The sequence below is a fragment of the Pyxicephalus adspersus genome, chromosome 3 (assembly GCF_032062135.1).
Source record: "Pyxicephalus adspersus chromosome 3, UCB_Pads_2.0, whole genome shotgun sequence".
NCBI lineage: Eukaryota > Metazoa > Chordata > Amphibia > Anura > Pyxicephalidae > Pyxicephalus > Pyxicephalus adspersus.
In genome coordinates, this window is record NC_092860.1 from 73,668,331 (window position 1) to 73,688,058 (window position 19,728).

The 19,728-nt window shown below is 34.8% G+C and overlaps 1 protein-coding gene across 1 annotated transcript in view; it reads left to right on the plus strand.

Annotated features, from left to right (window-relative positions):
* Positions 1-879: 879 nt before the first annotated feature.
* The window catches only part of TNKS (tankyrase), a 132,849-nt gene continuing 114,000 nt past the window's right edge, over positions 880-19,728 (plus strand). Inside the window, exon 1 of the mRNA XM_072406800.1 lies at positions 880-949. Within this exon, the coding sequence (XP_072262901.1) occupies positions 880-949 (70 nt within the window). The remainder of the gene's footprint in view (positions 950-19,728) is intronic.

The window sequence follows — 19,728 nt, forward strand, 5'->3', positions numbered from 1 at the left end:
AGAAAATACTTTGACCAATTGCATCAATATTACAGGACAGCACGGTTGGCTCATTGGTTAGCACTCTCTTCTCCTTGGAGCACTAGGCCACAGGTTCAAATCTCAATCTGGACTCTATCTGCATGGAGTTTGTATGTTCTCCCTGCGTCTGTGTGGATTTCCTCCAGGTACTCTAGTACTAGTTTCCTCCAACATCCCAAAAAAAACATGCAGTTAGGTTAATCGGCTTTCCCTCAAAAATTGTCCTTATACTACGGTAATGGCATAATACTGTAACATTAGATTGTTAGCTACTTTGAGGGACAGTTAGTGATATATCTATGGACTTTGTAAAGCTCTGTGTAATATGTCGGCTCTATATAAATACTGGCTAATAATGATAATATTGCTAGATCATCCTCTTAATCAATAAAAGTTTTATGTTTTAGTGGAACAGAAAAGTACAGTGTCTTTATGGACCTAACAATACTGGGACGGGGTCCTCTGGCATCTAAGGTAAAGTGGATTGGGTGCAGAAAAAACAACTGCTGTTTGCCAACCTTAGGGCTGTTAACCAACCAGTTTGATTTATTCATAATAAACAAAGGAAAATAAAGCCAAGCTCTAACCGCATTGGGGTACCATTTTTTTTCACCCTTTAAGGTAATTTATGTTAACTCAACTAATTTTTTTTCCAAAATATTATTTTATTTTAAAAAACAGACAAAAAAATAGCAAATACTTATAGTTTCACCATGAAAATTTGTGATCAGGCAGGTCTCCCTTCTGTAATAAGGCATACTTATGTGATTGTGCAGCTAAGCACATGTTACTGGGATATGCCAGGTAACCTAGAACTTCTTGTGTTGGAGTTACATCATTCTGGCCCACTCAGTCAAGATGGCCAAAGATTGGGAACCAGGAAGTGAACCAGGTGAAGATGGCGGCACCAGTAATGTGACGAGGACAAGTAAGTGTATTTTTAGAAAACATGATTAGTTGGGTTAGGTGTTATTGCAGAAGGGACATCAACAATTTTTATTGGTGGGGTTTAGTTCTGCTATATATATGTATGTGTGTGTGTGTATTTTGTGAACTGTATAGTGTACAGATTTGCTAGAAGTAATATGAAAAGAAAAACCTATCATTATGAAAGAGAGCCTTACTGCTACAAAAGCAATCTATATATATTACTATATAATTGTTCTTTTAGGCAGACTGAATTGATTTTAATAGGAAGTCAGTGGTCAAGTAATTGCTGTTCATTTTACAAGTAATGCCCTAACAAGATGTAAATAATCAAAAAAAAAAATCCCTGAATTTCTTAACCTAATGTTAGCTGGTTTAGCAATTGCATACAGTGAAGCAGCAGAACTGTACAGAAGTCAAACAAATTGTTATCATTAAGAATCCTTATTTGAAAAAGCAGTGCAGTGACACACAGTGTTATTTACCAGAAAAACAAGCAGAGAAAATACAAGTTTCCTTAAGGGTACTTAAAGCGATGAATAGCACATTAGTAGCTTCAAACAAGAAATATAAAGCTAGCCATGTGACAAGCTGTTTCAAGGTGAAGTTAAAGAGAAATGTATTATACACTACAGAATATTTCATTTTATAGTCCCTTGGAGTGCAAAGGAAAAGCTGTTGTTTAAAGAAGCAATTTGCTTTCCTAGCAAAAATCAACAATCTAATTGTTTCAGTTTGTTACTGGACAGCTAAAAACCCACATAATGAGAACATTGCTGCAGTTGCATTTTCTTCAATGAATAAATTAAATAATTAATGAATGGTGATGTCTAATAAATTCCAATTTAACCAGTTCTAGTACTTTGCTTGGTCATGATACAGGTTACCACAAGGGAAACTGAGCTAGATTCATGTGCTTCCATATGTACAGTCTCCATCGTTTACTTATTTTAAAGCAGAACTAAGCCCAAGGTGCTTACTTTGTATTTGTTGGTATACTTTTTCATTTTGGTACACTATTTTTGACATACTTTGGTGTATGTTATATAAAGACAAGAAATACAGAAAAAAAAATCCCTTACCTCTCCTCCACCAGTGGTGTGAAAGTCACAAAAGAAGTTCCTGGAGTAATGGTTACTGGATTATTTACTATTTATTGTACAGCGCTGCGTAATATGTTGGCGCTATATAAATCCTGTTTATTAATAATAATAATAATATATGAGCTTCCACTTTTACAACAGGGTGTGTTCCTGCATTTATAGAAACCAGCAGCATCAATAGAAATTCTGCCTGCTATGTACATTAGCAACTGTTGAGCCTAGTTGCCAATGTGTAACTCCTGATCTGTAAAATACCTTAGAAAATGATGCCAGGAGTTGGCAGTGCCATTGCCACAATTATTATTTTCTAAGGGGACAGTTTGCTACTAATAAATGTACCTAATGTGGTCATTTTATGATGCCACACAGTCACACAGTCTGATATAAAAGTAGAGTGGTCCTATGGAATGTGAGCTTTAGGTAAATGGCTACATTGGTAACTCTACTTTTCACCATGTTTCTTAACCAGCTAAGCAGTTCAGTTGGGTCTATCCCACTCCCAAGCAGCCCTATGCTTCCTTTTTCTGTGACCAAGCTACCACTTTTATATTGGAAATAAAGAGCAATGTAGTAGAGGTCTGAATGTCTTATAATGCTGTCCTTCTTGCTGTTTATTGGATTAGAGAAACTTTATCTAAGAATAATAATTGAGAACAGTGTTTGCACTCTCCACTTCATTTGCACATCACTACTTCAATGCTTTTAGAATCTGGATTCCTTGAGGAATTCCCGCAGATTGACAGCCACTAGGAATAGTCACCTAGATTGTGATCTTCATTTAATCCCTTTTAAGTTATTATAGATTTATTTTAATTGGCTCCTTATATACATACCATCATACTCAGTTTTCAAAAGGTAGAGCTTTGTTAGATTGTTGGATGATTTAGAAACCATGTTCTTCTGCTTCTCCTCTTGTACAGCAATTAATGGATTTGTAGTTCTCTTGTAGAATTTAGTTTTTTTTTTCTTACTTAATCCTCAATTTTTGTCTAACTTGGCCAATTACCAGTAGCTTGCAGCCCTTCGCGATCAAAAATCTATTTACATACCCTTAAATTAAACCTATTAAATTGAAGTCCAATAATATGTCTATCACGACTGGATATTGTATAATGAAAATCATATATTTATAGCAATATAAGTATAATACTATATAGTAAAGCTTTCAAATTATGGTGACTGATGGACTTTCCCCCGTACAAACTCCTTTGGAATCCCCCAAAATCACTTTCTGTTTTATTAAAGCCCAACTGAACCCTTGTGATTTAATGCTAAATTATAGTCACGCTTCATATACAATAATAATTTGGCTGTTCTTTTTCTGATACTTTTACTTTTTTTTTTAATTTTACACATGGAGCCCTTGTTATAAAAACCTATACCAAACATTACCAGGAGTAACAGACCTTTTGCCAGTTCAACATAATATCTATAAAGTCTTAGAATTTGTATCACCCATTTCATGGACCCTTCCTATGAACAGTAATATTCTTTGCTCATCGTTTTTTCTGGGCCCTACATAAATTGCTGTACCACTACTGATCTGATCTTTTGACGGATATTTATATGCTGTTACAGTACATACTAGTACATAAATATGTACATACTAGTAGTCTTATCATCGTATTCTGCTATGTATGCCAAAGTACATTTTATGGGTTTTTAAAACCAATAAAAACATTGTAAAGCTATTTTATGATGCAGCTTAATGCCTAAAACCTAATGGTTGTGGAGTATCATAATAATTTACAGATTTATTTGAGTTAAAAGCATAATGATTAAAATTAAGTGGATTATTGAACACTATTTTCTTGGGTTTTTTTGGTTTTTGGCAAGTAGACTATACCGTATTATAGACTTTCATTGTACATTTTTTAACTCTCTTTTGTACCCCTGATAAAAGTGTTTTATACATTCAATTCTCATTGATTTGAGAACAAAGAGCCCAACTATTGAGAATTGAGAGTCATTAACTGTGTATTCTTTCAGTTTTTTCTGATCTGAAACAAAAAGCTAAACATAATGAAATGCACTTTAGTATCATATGCATCATTGATAATGGCCTTGTGTTCGTGTGGCAGTTTTCTTTGTGTATGAACAAATTGAATCATGTTTTCAGGATCAGGGGTCACTACTTTGTCATATTTTTGTTGCTGTGGTAACTTTCTTTGTAGGCTATCAAGAGCGGATGCGAAACATTTATTCATGGTTATTTTTGTGCAATCCGATTTTACAATTACTTGTTTCCTATAGTTATGTAGTTAAAGAGAAGTTACCCTTCAAAAACATTTACATCGTTCAAGCACAACTTTTTTTTTTCAAATAATATTTTTATGGGAATATAAATGGCAAGAATTAGATTGTAAGCTCTTCGGGGCAGGGTCCTCTCCTCCTGTATCACTGTCTGTATTAGTCTGTCATTTGCAACCCCTATTTAATGTACAGCGCTGCGTAATATGCTGGCGCTATATAAATCCTGTTTATTATTAATATTATTTTTAATAATAATATTAATAATAATAATAATATACAACCAAAGAATCGCAAACATGGCAAAATGATGACGATACATTGAATCATGACTTTAGGGAAATATACTGGTTAGAACAACATAGAAACAACCTTTTAGAATCGAAGAATATGCATACCCGTATAACCATTATTATGTATAGATCCATTAATTTTCTATATTTTTCACAAATGGGGGTGGGGGAAGAAAAAGAACTAAAAAGGGGGCATTTAGGAAGGAGAGTGGAAGGGGTGAAATGGAGTAATATTAGGATACATTATAATACAAAAAAAAATAACAATATTATTTACCATGAACTAACATAATGTTTCGCATCTTGGAAAGGTTAATACCAAAATAAATAAACAATTTCTGGACAACAGAATCTAGTAAGCACAACTTTTAAATTGCATCCATGATCTTAACGAGGCTAACCACTAAGAGTATGGGTGCACACTAACATATGCACATATCAGAGAGCCTCGTAAATCCTAAATAAATTTAATCTACCTTTTTTAGAACATCTCCTGTGTTGACTGGATCTTAATTTTACAATCTGGTCTGAAAAATAACCTTTTTAATTGGCTTATTACCAGATAAAAGTATTGAATGCAATTCCTCTCCATCAACACCTTTTGAATCTCCTGCCACATGCCAATTAATAAAGCATGAACATACGAAAGAAAAAAAACAGCAGGACTTTAAAGGCAATGCATCACAAAAGAAAAACAAAAATTAAAAAATAAGATACATTTAAAATATACAAAATATACAAATATACAAGATACATTTCAAATATACAAAATATAACAATGCCTTTCATAGACATAGACCATTTCCTCAGGGATGAAATGAGATCTACAAAAAACAGTAAATATATAAATATATACATTTATTTTGTGGAAACTCAACTAACTATAAATGAGATTGAATCTCTCTATTTTTAATGTGTTTTACATTTTGTTTATATGAAATGTGTATGTCCGTCTTTCTTATACAATAAAAATGATATTTTTTTTTAGATTTTTTCTATTTGGTGTGTGATACCTTACCTTTAAAGTCCCACTGTTTTTCCTTTTGTATTATCAACAGGTAACCATCCCACCCAATTGTCAACATTGTAATGCTAAATTTCAGGTCATTTCTTCAGTGCTGCTGGGTCAGACTTCTAGCCTAATTGTTATAATCATGTAAATGTTATATTATTCAGGGCATTTGTGTGTATATTTCATTCTTGTACATCACAGCATTTGTATCACAGGACAGTGCATTTTGAAAATATTGTAGAGACTATAGCAGTGTAATTGTAAAGCAGTCACAATTACAGTATAATACAACTATTCCATTTTTTTAAATTAAAAGTAGTTAAAAGTTTTTTTAATTAAAATAAAACTAAACTCAGGTATATGCAAGAGAGGAACTTAGCCCATGGCTGAACCTGTTAATAGTATATAACATTTGTGAACAGATTTTAAATACTGCAACATAAAAACCCTTGTACCTTAGAAAATGATTTGTTCAAAATGGTTTGTTGTTGAATATCACATATGTTACAGTGGAAGCAAAATACTTAAACATCTCAGAGTGTATTGTGGCAGACTGGTTCTCAGTTGCGGCTTTCCATGGATTTGCAAGGTATGTTAATGTTTCACATAAAAAAACACATTTTCTATATTCCCTCATTTTAATTGCTTTATATAAGTATCACACTATTTCTGAGGTGAATGTTTTTTTGTTTTTTTTTTGGGGGGGTGTCAAAACATGCTGGATGCTGGTACATGGTAATTATGCCATGCTGTGGTGAATATTTAACCTGTAATGTACAAAGGAGAATCCAGCACATAAACATCTTATCTAAGCAGAGTTGGTTCATTCTTTAACATCTTTTATATATTTTATATTTATTGTATGATATATTATATTGTAACAGCTGGCCAACAAATACCATAACATGATTGTATCCAGGACAATAGGTACATTTGTCCAAGATATAGACAATATGCAGAATACTTCTCTGTTTGAGCAGGCAGTTTTCTTTCTAGCCAAATGGTGGTGCTGAAGTACCAGGCTGGATGACAATGGGCTTCTTGGCCAGGTGGGGGAGCTAAAGAGAAACCCATGCTGGCAATTAGGCTGTGGATATAAACTCCCAGACTGCTCTTTCCAGGGCTCATGTTCTTGGCCTGTGAGCTGGGAGGAGTCCTAAGTGAAACTGTGAGTAAAATCACAGACTTTTTGGGAAAAGCTGTGCGGTTAGGGCATTAGAGTCCTGCCCAGCAGTAGGTTGTCCAGGACTGTTAGTGAGGGTATTAACAGTCAGTTAGAGGCCAAGTGGCCAGGCTTTCTTTTTCTGTTTGTTTATTTTGCATGCTTTTCTGTGCAAATAGTCCTAGTAAATGAACTCTTACTGCACTGATAACCTGCTGGGGCCTGCTACTGTCTTAAATACCTCGCCTGTGAAGTTACATAGACCCTACTACTTTGCTACACCCCCCATCCCACATTGCTACGGGCGATTCCACAATATCCAAATGGAATTTAGCACTTTATGCATATTTTGCTTTATACACTACATGGAGCTTCTGAACAAATGCTTGTAAATGCAAAAAGTCTGCACAAAAAACAGACCCATTCATTTTTATGAAAACTATTTTTTACTGGGCTTTTGCAAGCTGTAAAAATGCTTACATAAGCCTAAAAAATGGAGGTCTGAACATATCAAACAATATATTTTATGATGTTTTTATACCAACAGTGCGATTTTAGAATTACCATTTTAAATATATTCTCCTTATATATCTTTTGTTGTTTGTAGTAACAGTGATGGCTGGGTGTGCTTAAACATCCAAAACATTGTTGTTTTCAATACAGTCAAGTGTACTGCTAATCTTTTGCCAAACATTAATTTATTTGTAAAATACTGCATATATTAAAACAATTATAAAAATGTTAAAATGCTATTAACCCAAAAAATTGACCCTAAACAATTATAACATCTCTTCAATTTAAAACTTTAATTTAAACTCTTAGGGCTCTATTTATAAAACAGGGAATCTGATATTCCTTCAAACATTCCCTCATGGGAATTTTCGAGGTTCATGTGTTTCAATGGCAGTAAATGATTCCCAGAAAGGAACGTTTGAGGAATGTCAGATTCCCTGTTTTATAAATGGAGCCCTTAGTATAAATTCAAACAAATTTAAATAATATGCAAAGATTAATTGAAGCTAGTGTTATTAATTGAGACAAAATAACTGTTTACTTGCTTTGACATTTTTCCTGATCTGTCAGATTTTTTTCCTTAAAACAAAAAAGTAATTAGTATATAAAAATACAACTAATACCAAAACTACATATGCTGGCTTGTTTTGTTTCAGTATTATCATAGTGACTTAATATAAGAAGAGAGAGTTCTGGCTTCATTCCTGAAAGCTTTTTCCAAATCTTAGACAGCTATTCATCTAGCAAAGAATAAAAAGAAACGTTAGCAGCAGTAGCTAAAAATAACCCATAATCCAATCTTCAATCCAAGGCTGTTTCTCCCTTTGCACTGGTCCCACAGAGTGGGACATCACATCATTGTCCATAGCATTTAGAAGCTATCTAGGAGAAGAAAGAGGGTAAAAGTTACTCCTGATATTAGCAGAGCTGGCCAAGAAAACCTGTCCAAAATGGGGTTAGTGTACAGATTTGGTTTTTCAAGAATGTGTGCAGGTGTTTTATTGGGCATGGGAGCCAAACCCAAAAATATTCTTTAAAAAATAACTAATAATTACAGACTAATGTCTCTAAAGCTTTGAGACAAATCTACTAATTTGTCTTCAAGATAGATTGTTCATATTCTTATATGAACCGTCCTTTATGGCAAAAAAACAAAAGTGTGGTACACTGTGAAGCCTCACTACCATAGTTTTACCACTTATTGAATGGCTCCCCAAGAAGGTCCTGAAAGTGTAGCCTATAGCCAAGGGTAAAATAACTATAGAAGGCCATGTAACTAAATAATATTACTTGGTTTTTTAGTAATATAGATATATTGTCGGTGCTGCTGTACAGAGTTTGATATAGAGCGGTGTTTCTCAAACTTTTTTACATGGGGTAACCCTTGAAATAACGTTCAGGTCTTCAGGGAGCCCCTGCTATAATTACTGTAAGCCACAGCTTACAGTACATTAGTGTGGTGGTCTGTCGGAAGAATGCCTCTTACGTGTTATCCTTACAGGTACCTAAAAATTGGTTTAATCATTGATGTCACGTATACTGACCTGAGAGGCATATATTGCTCATTGCTTAAGGAACCCCTAGTAACCTCTAAAGGAATTCTGGTTGAGAAACACTGATGAAGACAATAGTATGCACCATAAATATATGCATTGTTCATGCACAATACAATATAAACATAAAGCAAAACAAATACAAAAAACATACTGATATACATAAAAGAACCTCATATGGGGGCCTATTTGTATATGGTGGCCAAGATGTCTTGCTAGACAGGGAATTATTCAATAGCATTTGACAAATATGTTTGTAGTATATTTCTTAAGAAGAAAATATGTGGCAGTAACCCACAGCCTCTAAAAGCTCTGCTTCCTACAATCTTATTTTCTGTTAGCCGAGAAAAGAGAGGGAATAATGGATTTTGCCACAGCAAACAAGCCTCTGCCCCTGATTCATCAAGCAGAATCGGATTATCGCTCGCGCATTCGTATTAGCGATCCGGAATCGTACGCGGTCGCGCTATTCAGCAACTGAAAAAGCTCGCGCACGGAGCCGCGCTTATCCGACAGCTTTTTACTGGCGATCTTAGATTAAAAGTCACTGTTCCCCTAAAAAATCATTCTTTCTAATGGCACACATACCACCCTTAGCCCTAAAAAAAAATGTTTGCGCTGTTAAATTTTTTTAAACATTTATGTGCGTTAAGAAAAACGCATATTTTAAAATCACTAATTTCTTTCCTGTTTGCCAAGAGTTAACCGAGTTCAACTCCTCTCCATAGGCTCCCTATTGTGAAGGCTGGAATCCGGCTGGTAGTGAGGCGAGTGTATGCGCACACTCGAGTCCGGACCGCGGTAATCCGCGATCGATGGCCGCGCGTACTTTCGCGCTTCCAGCGAGCGCGGATTTTATTGATGAATCAGGGGCTCTGAGTTACCTGCATATACCTTTTGCCACGTCAGTCCCTTAAGAATGTCATAGCAGGCAGAACTGTATGGAGTGGAGTATATTAAATACACTGAATACCATATACCATCATGCAACCTTCAATACCATTACCTCTTGAACCTTTTTGTTCCATGTAACACCCTGCATCTATTCCCAGGTTCACAGTGCATTACATTTTTTACCTAAACATTTTGAAACAAAAGACACATTCTACGACTCATTTTGTTCTGGTAATAGATTTAATTTTACAATTTTAGGAGTGTTGGAAGTCTGTATGCTGGGGTTTCATGCTCACCCACATTACTAATTGAAAGGGAATACAGGAAACAGACAGGCACCAACAGATAATTGTCTTAATTTGCAGGGTACTGCTTTTTCCAAATGTTTAGGATGACGGCACACGGTTTTAGTTGACCATGCACGCATATGACCAAATCTTTAGTATTTAGTGCTTTACAGCACTGCCAAACTTGCTGTAGATAGGGGGAGCAAAGAAAATTTACATGTTACTACTATTGAAATGATCATACCAGCCGTATGAAATCTGATCTGACATTCAGTCATCTGCTGATGATTGGCAAAAAAATAGCTTTGTCAACTGTGGCAAGCTAAGTTTACCTTTTGAAGATATAGAACTATTACAGTAATTATTTTTTTGTGCTTTTTATTATGGCATCCATAAAAAATTATGTTGTTTTCTTATTACTTCACTAAATTTCTACCCAATCAAAATTTAGCATAATAAAAATGAATTGATAGGTGCTATAACTTTTTCATTTTCATTTAAATTCAGTGGCTAAAGATCATTTCATCCTTACAGAAAAGAGATTAAGACTTATTGCCTAAGCAAAAAGCCCTCGGATTTAAACCATGATTTGTTCAGCTCCTTTCATAAAAAGCAATTATTTTTTCAGCCTAAATAAACATGGATACAGTTCTGCTGATGCTTTTTAATAGAATCATTCATTCTTTCATGGCTGCTCAACTAGAGACAATCAATAGAGTGCAATTAAATGTTTAAATAGGATGCAGATACTTTTATTTGTTTACTGTAGCAGTGTCCTCAATCTATATGTCCTTTAGCTATTGAACTGTAAAAACATATGTACTGTTTTTTTTTTATCTCTTCTAGCAAATTAAATATTGTCTACAGAAAAAGAGCTAATTAAAGACTAAATTAAATATTTACCATTAAGTTACCCAATTATTTCATATTGTAGTAAAGATTAAACTCTGTATTGTAATCTTTATTGTTACCTGTGGTTATTATGATTTGCAGTGAGCTGTGATGGTCATTTTACAGATCTGCAGCTTAACTTTGCCTCCCACTGCAACAATAGATTTTGTCTATAATGCTCTTTTGCTTGCTTGCTGTTTTTCCTTGAATATTGAGCATAATTTGTGCCACTGGGGTCGGTTTGTGACATCGATCATTTTTTTTGGGCTATCTGTAAGGGTGATATTTTTCCCACTGGCCAGAAATGTAAGACACATTCTCACCAATAATCACCTGGGCAATGTATTGTGAGCTATGAATATAGTAACTATAGCAGGGGTTTGCTGAAGACATGAAAGCTATTTCAAAGGTTCCCTTGTGTGAAAAAAGTAGTATTCAGGGCTGGATTTTCAGAAGGCCACCTAGGGTGTTGCCTAGGGTGCAGTTGCCAATAAGGGCTGTCATTTGCAGATGTCCCACCTGCACTGTTTTGGCTAGTTTAGTACTGATTTTCAATTTCTGTACTAGCCAGGGAACTCTGCAGTTTAGTCTAAACTACAATTCATAGGATGCAATGCAAGTTCCCCGACAACTTTTGAATGCACAGTGCATCCTTAGATTGTAGTTTAGACACATTTACCTCCCTACCATATTACCCCAATGCAGGGGCTTTTCTGGAATACAAAAGCTTTGGCTTTTCTCTTGCAGCATTACAAAGTGACTACAGAACTACATGTGACAGTCAGACTCTATTGTACCCCAGAAAAGCAGCTGTTATACTGAAAGTAGAGGCTTGTGTGAAGGAACAAACTCAATTAAAGAATATGAATTTAGTAAAAGTAACATTACAAAGTGTAAAACAATGTTCATGACATTGCAGAGGAAAACATTGGCATACAAATCCCAGGATATCCTGGCAGGCTTGGACCTGTAGTTCAACAGTCTGCTTGATTATACTTCCAACTGTTCTGTGCTCCCCCATATTTCACCTCTTCTAAATATATATAGATACATAGTATACAATAAAATAACATATAACCCCAAACTGGCAACTAATGTTTAACCTACATGGTAGATAACAAAAAGTCTGATGTGTCATATACACAGCGCTCCCACTGCCCACTTACACCACAAACAATGATATGCAATATTCATGCAAAATACATGTACAATAAAGTCACAGAAACTTCCAAAACTCCTATTGACAGCAGAGAACTTCAATCCCCATGCCCAATATGTGCAGCCAGAAGGCCTAACAGTCCTCCAACATCCTTTGAAAGGAAACTTGTCACCTGGACTACCCAATCACACTGCATATGCAGGCAGGAACCAATCCGTGGTATAAGGAGGAAGGTACATCACTCTCAATGCCAATCATGTTCAGCCATGTACAACAATCCAAAGCCAACTAGGTACATAAATCTTATAGTCCAGTATGAGTATTCAGGTAAAGCTACACTATTCCTGATGTCTCATTGCATTTGCGGCCAAAGGGTCTAACTAATGTATTGTATGTGTGTGTGTTTTTTCAGTTTACCTGTGGGAGATAATATATAGCAAGCTCATAATATATAATATATATATATAGCAAGCTCTTTTATTTTTTTTATTGTTTTTATTTCAATTTTTTTTATTATCCTACTATTTGGACAATTCATTTTTAAATACATTTAGACTAGGTTCAGACCTGCAATGGGATCAGGCTACCCCGCCGGGCCATCCTGCCACTGCCACCCCATTTTCCTGGAACTGCTGTGGGTAGGCACTACATTTAGATAAAGCAAGTGATAAATGCACTGCAAGCTCACGGCAAATCTGAACATAACCTTAACAGCCTGCATTAAAGGTAGATGGGGTGGAGGGGGAGGTACAATGTTGCTGGCCTATGGAAGAAAAATGTACAAATCTTGCCTTGATAGTATTATACAGTGACGTACATGGCAATTTGTTACAAAGATAGTGAATCTAAACCAACCCCCACAAAACAAATGTAAAATTTTTAAAACAAATGTACCCCTCTCATTAAACACCACCCATCTCAACAAATATACTGGATGTTCTGCATGACAAGCATGTGAAATGTCATTTAGAATTTTTGGGATCTTACACCTGTCAAAATAATAAAATAATGTAAATTCCATTTTGCACAAACCTACCTTATATAACCTTAACAATCTTACCTAATGATAATGAATTTAGGGATTTATTCAAGCATTTTAGGAAGTGCAAGAGCTTTGTATGTTAGAATGACCCAGTTCTCACTTGCGTCAGCATTCTTGTTGAGGCTACTACAATTATGTGCAGAAAGCTCTGGAAGGTGTGTTTAAAAATTGGCTACTTCTCAATTTGGCCGAGATTCAGCTGTTTTTTAATTTGAATACACGGAGAAGTTAAAGCATTTACTATTGTGTCTGCTGTGTTTTTTTTTCTTTGTTTTAATATGTATTGTGGAGCGAACTGCATGGGCATTGGAACACATTTCAATGAAAAACAGCGGAACTGATGAGCAAATAATTTAAAAACCCTAGGTACCACACTGCCTGTAACTGTGCAATAATATATATATATATATATATATATATATATATATATATACGCATATCCACAGTGATTTTTTTGTATTAAGGCATTAAAAAACCTAATGCCATAAAGAACATGCAATGTACTAATGCTGACCTATTTTTCCATCAATGCTATTTGTGTGTCTGTCATGCTAATTCAATAAATTACATATAAACCACTGACCTAGAACAAGCATGTAATTTAGAAGCTTGACTTCACTCTGACTTTTCCTGCTACATATTTAATCTGGGACACTAACTCACAATACAAAAATAGTAGCAGTCAGATAATAAACATTTTTAGAGGAAGCACAGTAATTGCATATCCCATGTTTCTCTACTTTCAAATTAACTTTAATTCCAGTTTGTTTGGTTTGTCGATTTTTTTTGTTGGTGATACTTTGGGTATGTCCGCACTACTATATGCATTGAACAGGGCACCCCGGTGTCTGAAATTTTAGCTTCTTTGTGATCATTTGATTGCAGAATTAAGTCTAAACTAAGCTGTGACAAAAGTTAAATTCTGCTTTTTAACTTTTGGTTTGTTAGCTGCTAGCACACTAGTAGGGTAAATTATGTGCTCCCTACTTCATGTTTACAGATCTCTCTGCAAAGCAGAAAAGCTCGATTGACTAAACATATGTTGTGTTGACAAGCATATACAAGCCAAGTTCCAGTGAAGAAAATACAGCTGAATATTTACTAATGGAAGTTCTTCTTTGGAACATTTAAAATTAACTATTTCTAAATTTAACATTTTATAAAAAGAAAGTTCAAGGAAAATCATTCAATAATCCATGTATAAATACATAATAATAGTGTTATTTATTTCTTGATCAAACATACCACTGTTTTCTGCAGTGTTTTCATTTGTACACCTCCTTTTATTACATGCACAGTGTATATTACATTGATGGTGAAAACGGTCACAGTTTCCAGTTTGTTTATGCCAGATTTGTACTCTACTTTCAAGCCCTTAAATGTTTGGTTTCAGAGCTGGGCTCATGTCCAGCACCATGGCAACTGCAAATCTAATCAGAGATGATGATGGCTCTGTCCTTGGATGATTGGAAGGCTCATTTCTACTGTCCCAGTTACATGGTGTTTAATTGCACTTAGTCATTTCATTGCAAAAACAATATACTAAAAAAAATAAAAGAAAAGTAGGTTTTAAACGACCCAGGACTGGTCAGCCAAGCAAATTTAACCCATTACTTGACTGTTCAATACTAAAAGAAGTCTCCAAAAGCTCCAACATTTTATTGTGGGATCTGTAAGTATCTTTTAAAAAAGCTGGTGTCCACATGCATTTATCTACACTTAGAAAGATGTTGCCCCAAGTATACAGATGTTTCAGAAACGTGTTTGCTGTTCAAAATGACTACAGTTTAATATTGAACATTTAGGCATTTTTAAGACTTAACCTTTGGGAATAATGTTCTGTTTAAAAGGGAATCAAAGAAAGATATGTTTAGCCACGGTAACATTAAACATATTTGTCTCAAACCAAAGGCAGCTTTTCAGGAGTGTCATACCAACTGTGAAGTATAGTGGTGGAATTGGTATGGATTATGGTTGATTTGATGCTTTAAGGGCTAGGCAACTTGCAGTCAACTCAATTTAAAACCGCAAAAAAAATACACTTACCTTCAATCCCGCAGGGCAGTCTGATTGTTCCGGGGGGTGTCCTCCATCGGGTCCCACGTCGCCCCAGGGCCAGCGCTTCCTGCGCTGCCATCTTCTGTTCTTCTTCCTTCTCTTCATCGATGAAAAAAAAATTTGCCAATTTTCACTGCGCATGAGATCAGCATATTTTTCTCTTGCGCAAAAAGCTCCTTCTGTGCATGCCTGAGATACAGTTATATTGGGAGAACTTCAATCCTGCACAACAGCACTAACATAACAGCATGATTCTTTTAACATATATCAACAATTTTCTCTCCATTACAGTGATAATTATCAATCATCATTACTATAACAACATATTTATGAATCAAATACAACAAATAAACTTATTATGAATATATCAAAAATGTTTTTAAGTTTTAACACATTTCATCACAAAAAGCACTTGAAGTTAATCATCTCATTTAAGCCCGGGTCTACCATTTATTTCAAATTATATATCCATTTACTCGCTTTTTGTGTCAACAATGGGTCTTGCCCCTATGTTACTTAATTTCATCTGAATTGTAATTATGTTTTGATCACATATGGTGGCTTAAAGAAGTTGTAATGATACCATTTTAATCAAATATACATGTTTATAAACTCAATTTAAAAATTTTTTTTAAGCTTTCCCTACATAATAGTGTCCACAGCTACAAATCGCCAAATATACCACACGTGTTGTATCACATGTTACATGTTCACAACCTTCAAATTTAACTCCTATAGGTAATTTGAATCTAGAATCTGCTGGTTCATACGTCCAATATCTCTCTTGTGCACTTACCACATTTAAAGGTCCCCCTGGGTTTTCAAGTATTTTTCTCCTGTCTTAAAATTACTTTTAAACCAATTTGTCTTTTAAAAAAGCAGCCCTTTAAAAAGTTATAAATGGATGTTCATTAACAACTTTTTTAATATTCAAATAGGATTAGCCAATATTTGGTCAAAATTATTTTTATATCCTTATGTTGCTTAGTAAACCTGTTAATCATTCTAATGCCAGATGAATCTTTTACATTCTTATGACCAAAAATAATTTCCTCTCTATTCATCATCTTTGCTTTTTGACACCATTTTTTTTTAAGTTTTTTTTTTTTTTTACTGTACTGTCTTTTTAACAATCCCTCTTTCGATTCCTTTGCTTGTTTTCGGAATCTTCACTCTCTGTACAGTTACTTTTTACTTTTAGATATTGAGAATAGGGGATTTTTTTTTTAAGTTTCCGGATGGGCACTTTTTGCTGATAGGATGGTGTTTCCTGACGTTTTTTTTTCTATAAACTTTTGTTGCTAAAAGGCCTTCATTGATAGTTGAGAGTTCTACATTTTTTGGACTGTAATTCAATGTAAATTTTAAATTAAATTGTACCTGTACCTGAAGGTAAATGTGTTCATCAAATATGAAAATATTCTTAGTTAGGATATATCTTAGTAAATCAATTATAAATCTAATTTGTTCACAGGTATTGTTCCTTGCTCATCTAAATTTTTTTTCTGTTGTTTCCAACCCCTTTTCATGTGGATTACTTAGATATAAACTTTCAATATCAAATGCTACCATTATTGCATATGTTGGTACTGTTAAATATAATTTCTATATATCCAAAGTACCTTTCAAATAGTAAAGTGTGCTGTAAACGTGTTCATGTAAGTACTCATCTATTAATTCACTGGCCCTCTCTGAAATACAATCCATTCCAGATACTATAGGTCTTCCCGGTGTTTTTTTTTGAATTTTTATGAATTTTAGGTAAACTGTAAACAGTTGAAAGTCTCCGATATTTTACATACAGAAATTCATACAACTCTTTACTCTTAATGTCATTTTGATATGCCTCCAATATAAGGGTATTATACTCATCATAAAATTGGGAAAACTGTTCCTTATTTATTTCATAGTGATACTGGTCAGTACCAGTATTCTCCAGATACCAGTCCCCCAATCTATTGCCACAGTCTTCACCTATAGCAGAAGCCCACAAATAAAGAGTACAGGATGTCAGGAAATCCAGAAACAAGCCGAAGTAAAAACATAGGAAATCAGTTCACCAAGCGAGGTACAAATCCGAAGTTCTTCGGATAGTCAGGAACAGGCACAGGTCACTAAAGTAAAGTACCAAAGCAGAACCAAAAATTTGCATAATTTTTTGCATATTCAAATTGAAGAATCAGGGCACATTTTTCCCAAAACATAAAGTCCATGATCCAAGGCTAAAGTAACAAAGTCCCTTTTGTAGTAGAAAAAGGAACATCAAGTCCATTTCGTAGCAGAAAAAAAGAGAACATAAAGTCCATTCCTGAAAGTATGGAGTCTGTTTGTAAAAAGTGAAACAAAAGTCCATTTTCCGAAATAAAAAAAAAAGTCCTATCTTTTGAACAGATAAATACATAACATTTTCCAACTTATACAGAACATTTATACATATATTTTTGACTAACACAACAAGGTATGTAAATGTTTGCTTTCCCTTTTAACAAGAAAAAAAAACATATTTTGGCAAATACACCAAAAAAAGGAATTACACAAGTGTATTCCATATATACATTTTCTAGGTTTTGCAATCAAATAAAAAGAAATCAAACATTTTGCTCAAGGCAAACTTAATACACTCCTTTTCATTTATAAAATCATCTTTGTACAAGAAAATGTTTCTTGTTTTCCATAAAGCAAATTTCAGGCAATTTATAGAAACCCAAGGTAGCTTTTTCTTCTCTACTGAGAAGGATAGAGGAAGACCGTACATGACAACCTGGTTGTCAAGTGTTTGAAGGCCTGTTAACGATTTCAGCAAAGGCCCATCTGACTGCCACACAACCCTTGCATACGAACAATTCCAAAAGAGATGTTGGGTTGATTTCTCAACCCTACATTCAGACCAGGGGACATAAAGGAGAACTCACAAAACCCCTCCTATGCTGAAAGGCACGCAGGGGCAGCCACTCATGGACACCCTGCCAAGCAATAACTTTTATTTTGTTTGATAGAAATTTTTGTCCACGTTTTTCCAGATTTGACCTGACCTTTCTGTAGTAAAAGTAGGTAAAAGTGCAATTTCTTCCTCTGTTTTGATGAATTTCCTAATTTTGTTTGCATCCAATAGGGTGCTTTGGTCCACGTTTTGTAGGTTCCAGATACAGATACATTTTCCAAAATTGTGTACGGTTTTGGAGGAATGATGAGTGTTGGAACTGTTTGGGGTGGTTGGTACCATCCTCTCATCCTAAACACATGACCAGCTGCATACTTGAGAAAATATTACCATTTGTCAGATTTGGTTTGGAGGCACTTGAAGAAGAGGGAGAACAAACTGGGCCACAGGAAGATCTTAATATCTGGGAGGTCTTTATCCCCATTTGCCTTACTTTTGTGCACAATTGACCTTTTTATTGTTTCAAGTTGAGCTCCAGAAAAATTTGAAGGTATTTCTGGTGATTTTTTTTTAATTATGGAGAGCGATTGTGGATAGACAAGGCTTATGTATTGTAACTGAGGCAGAATTATTGATTTTACCACCAGCACTTTACCTTCTAATGTTATGTTACGTAGTTTCCAGAAGAAAAATGTTTGGCTTATTTTTTCTTGGACAATGTTCCAGCTTTGGTGCCCATTGTTTTGATGGTCAAAAAACACTCCCAAAATTTTAGCTTGACATGATTTTGCAATTTTTAGATGTTGAAGCTGCCATTTGCCAAGATAAAGACATTTATACTATTTGATATTTAGCTTGGATCCTGAGCCTGTACAAAAAATGTCAGTGTTTAGAACTGCCCTGTTGAGAGCAGCCTCTGTGGTACAGTAACTTCGTCCATGTATGCGCAAATTGTGCGCATACTGATCACCCTTTATAATTTTATCAACAACTTCTTTCTGAGTAGAAACCCTGGGCCTCCTTTAACATGTCAGATATTGTTACCTTATCGATGATTTTTTGTATGTTTCGTTTTAAACTGATTGCTTTTTTAAAGAAAAACTTGGAGCATTTTTCATTTTTTCCCAATTTTTCCACTTTTGCAATGTAAATAATTTGTCAGTTTAGCAGTGATGGCATCTGCTATTTCATTTATTAAATTAGTAATTTCCTCCTCCATTGGGATGCCATTTTTGCTCAACTTAATAAAAGTTTGGAGCTGTGTGTTTAGCCTCTGGAACCATTTTACTTTTCTTCCTTGCTTCCTGTATTCCTTTCTGGATAAAGAAGAAGCTAGTTTTTTTTTTTTATGTTATCCCACCAACTTACGAGGTTGGGGAATACGTCCCTCCGCCATGACTTTTATGCTAATGTGTATTGTGTTTTGATCCCAGAATCCTCTAGAAGAGTGGTATTTAGCCTCCAGATCCCTGGTCCCTTGGGTGTAACTGATAATTTCAGATGAATGTTCAAAACCTTATGATCCTAGAAAATGTTATTTTGGAGAGTGATTTTCCCCAGAGTGATAGAGCGATGGCAAAAACAAAAGTCAATGCGAGACTTACTTATATTGTTGGACCATGTATAACCAGGATCATTCGGATATAACTTTTTCCAGACCTCCTGCAACTCAAGATCAGCCA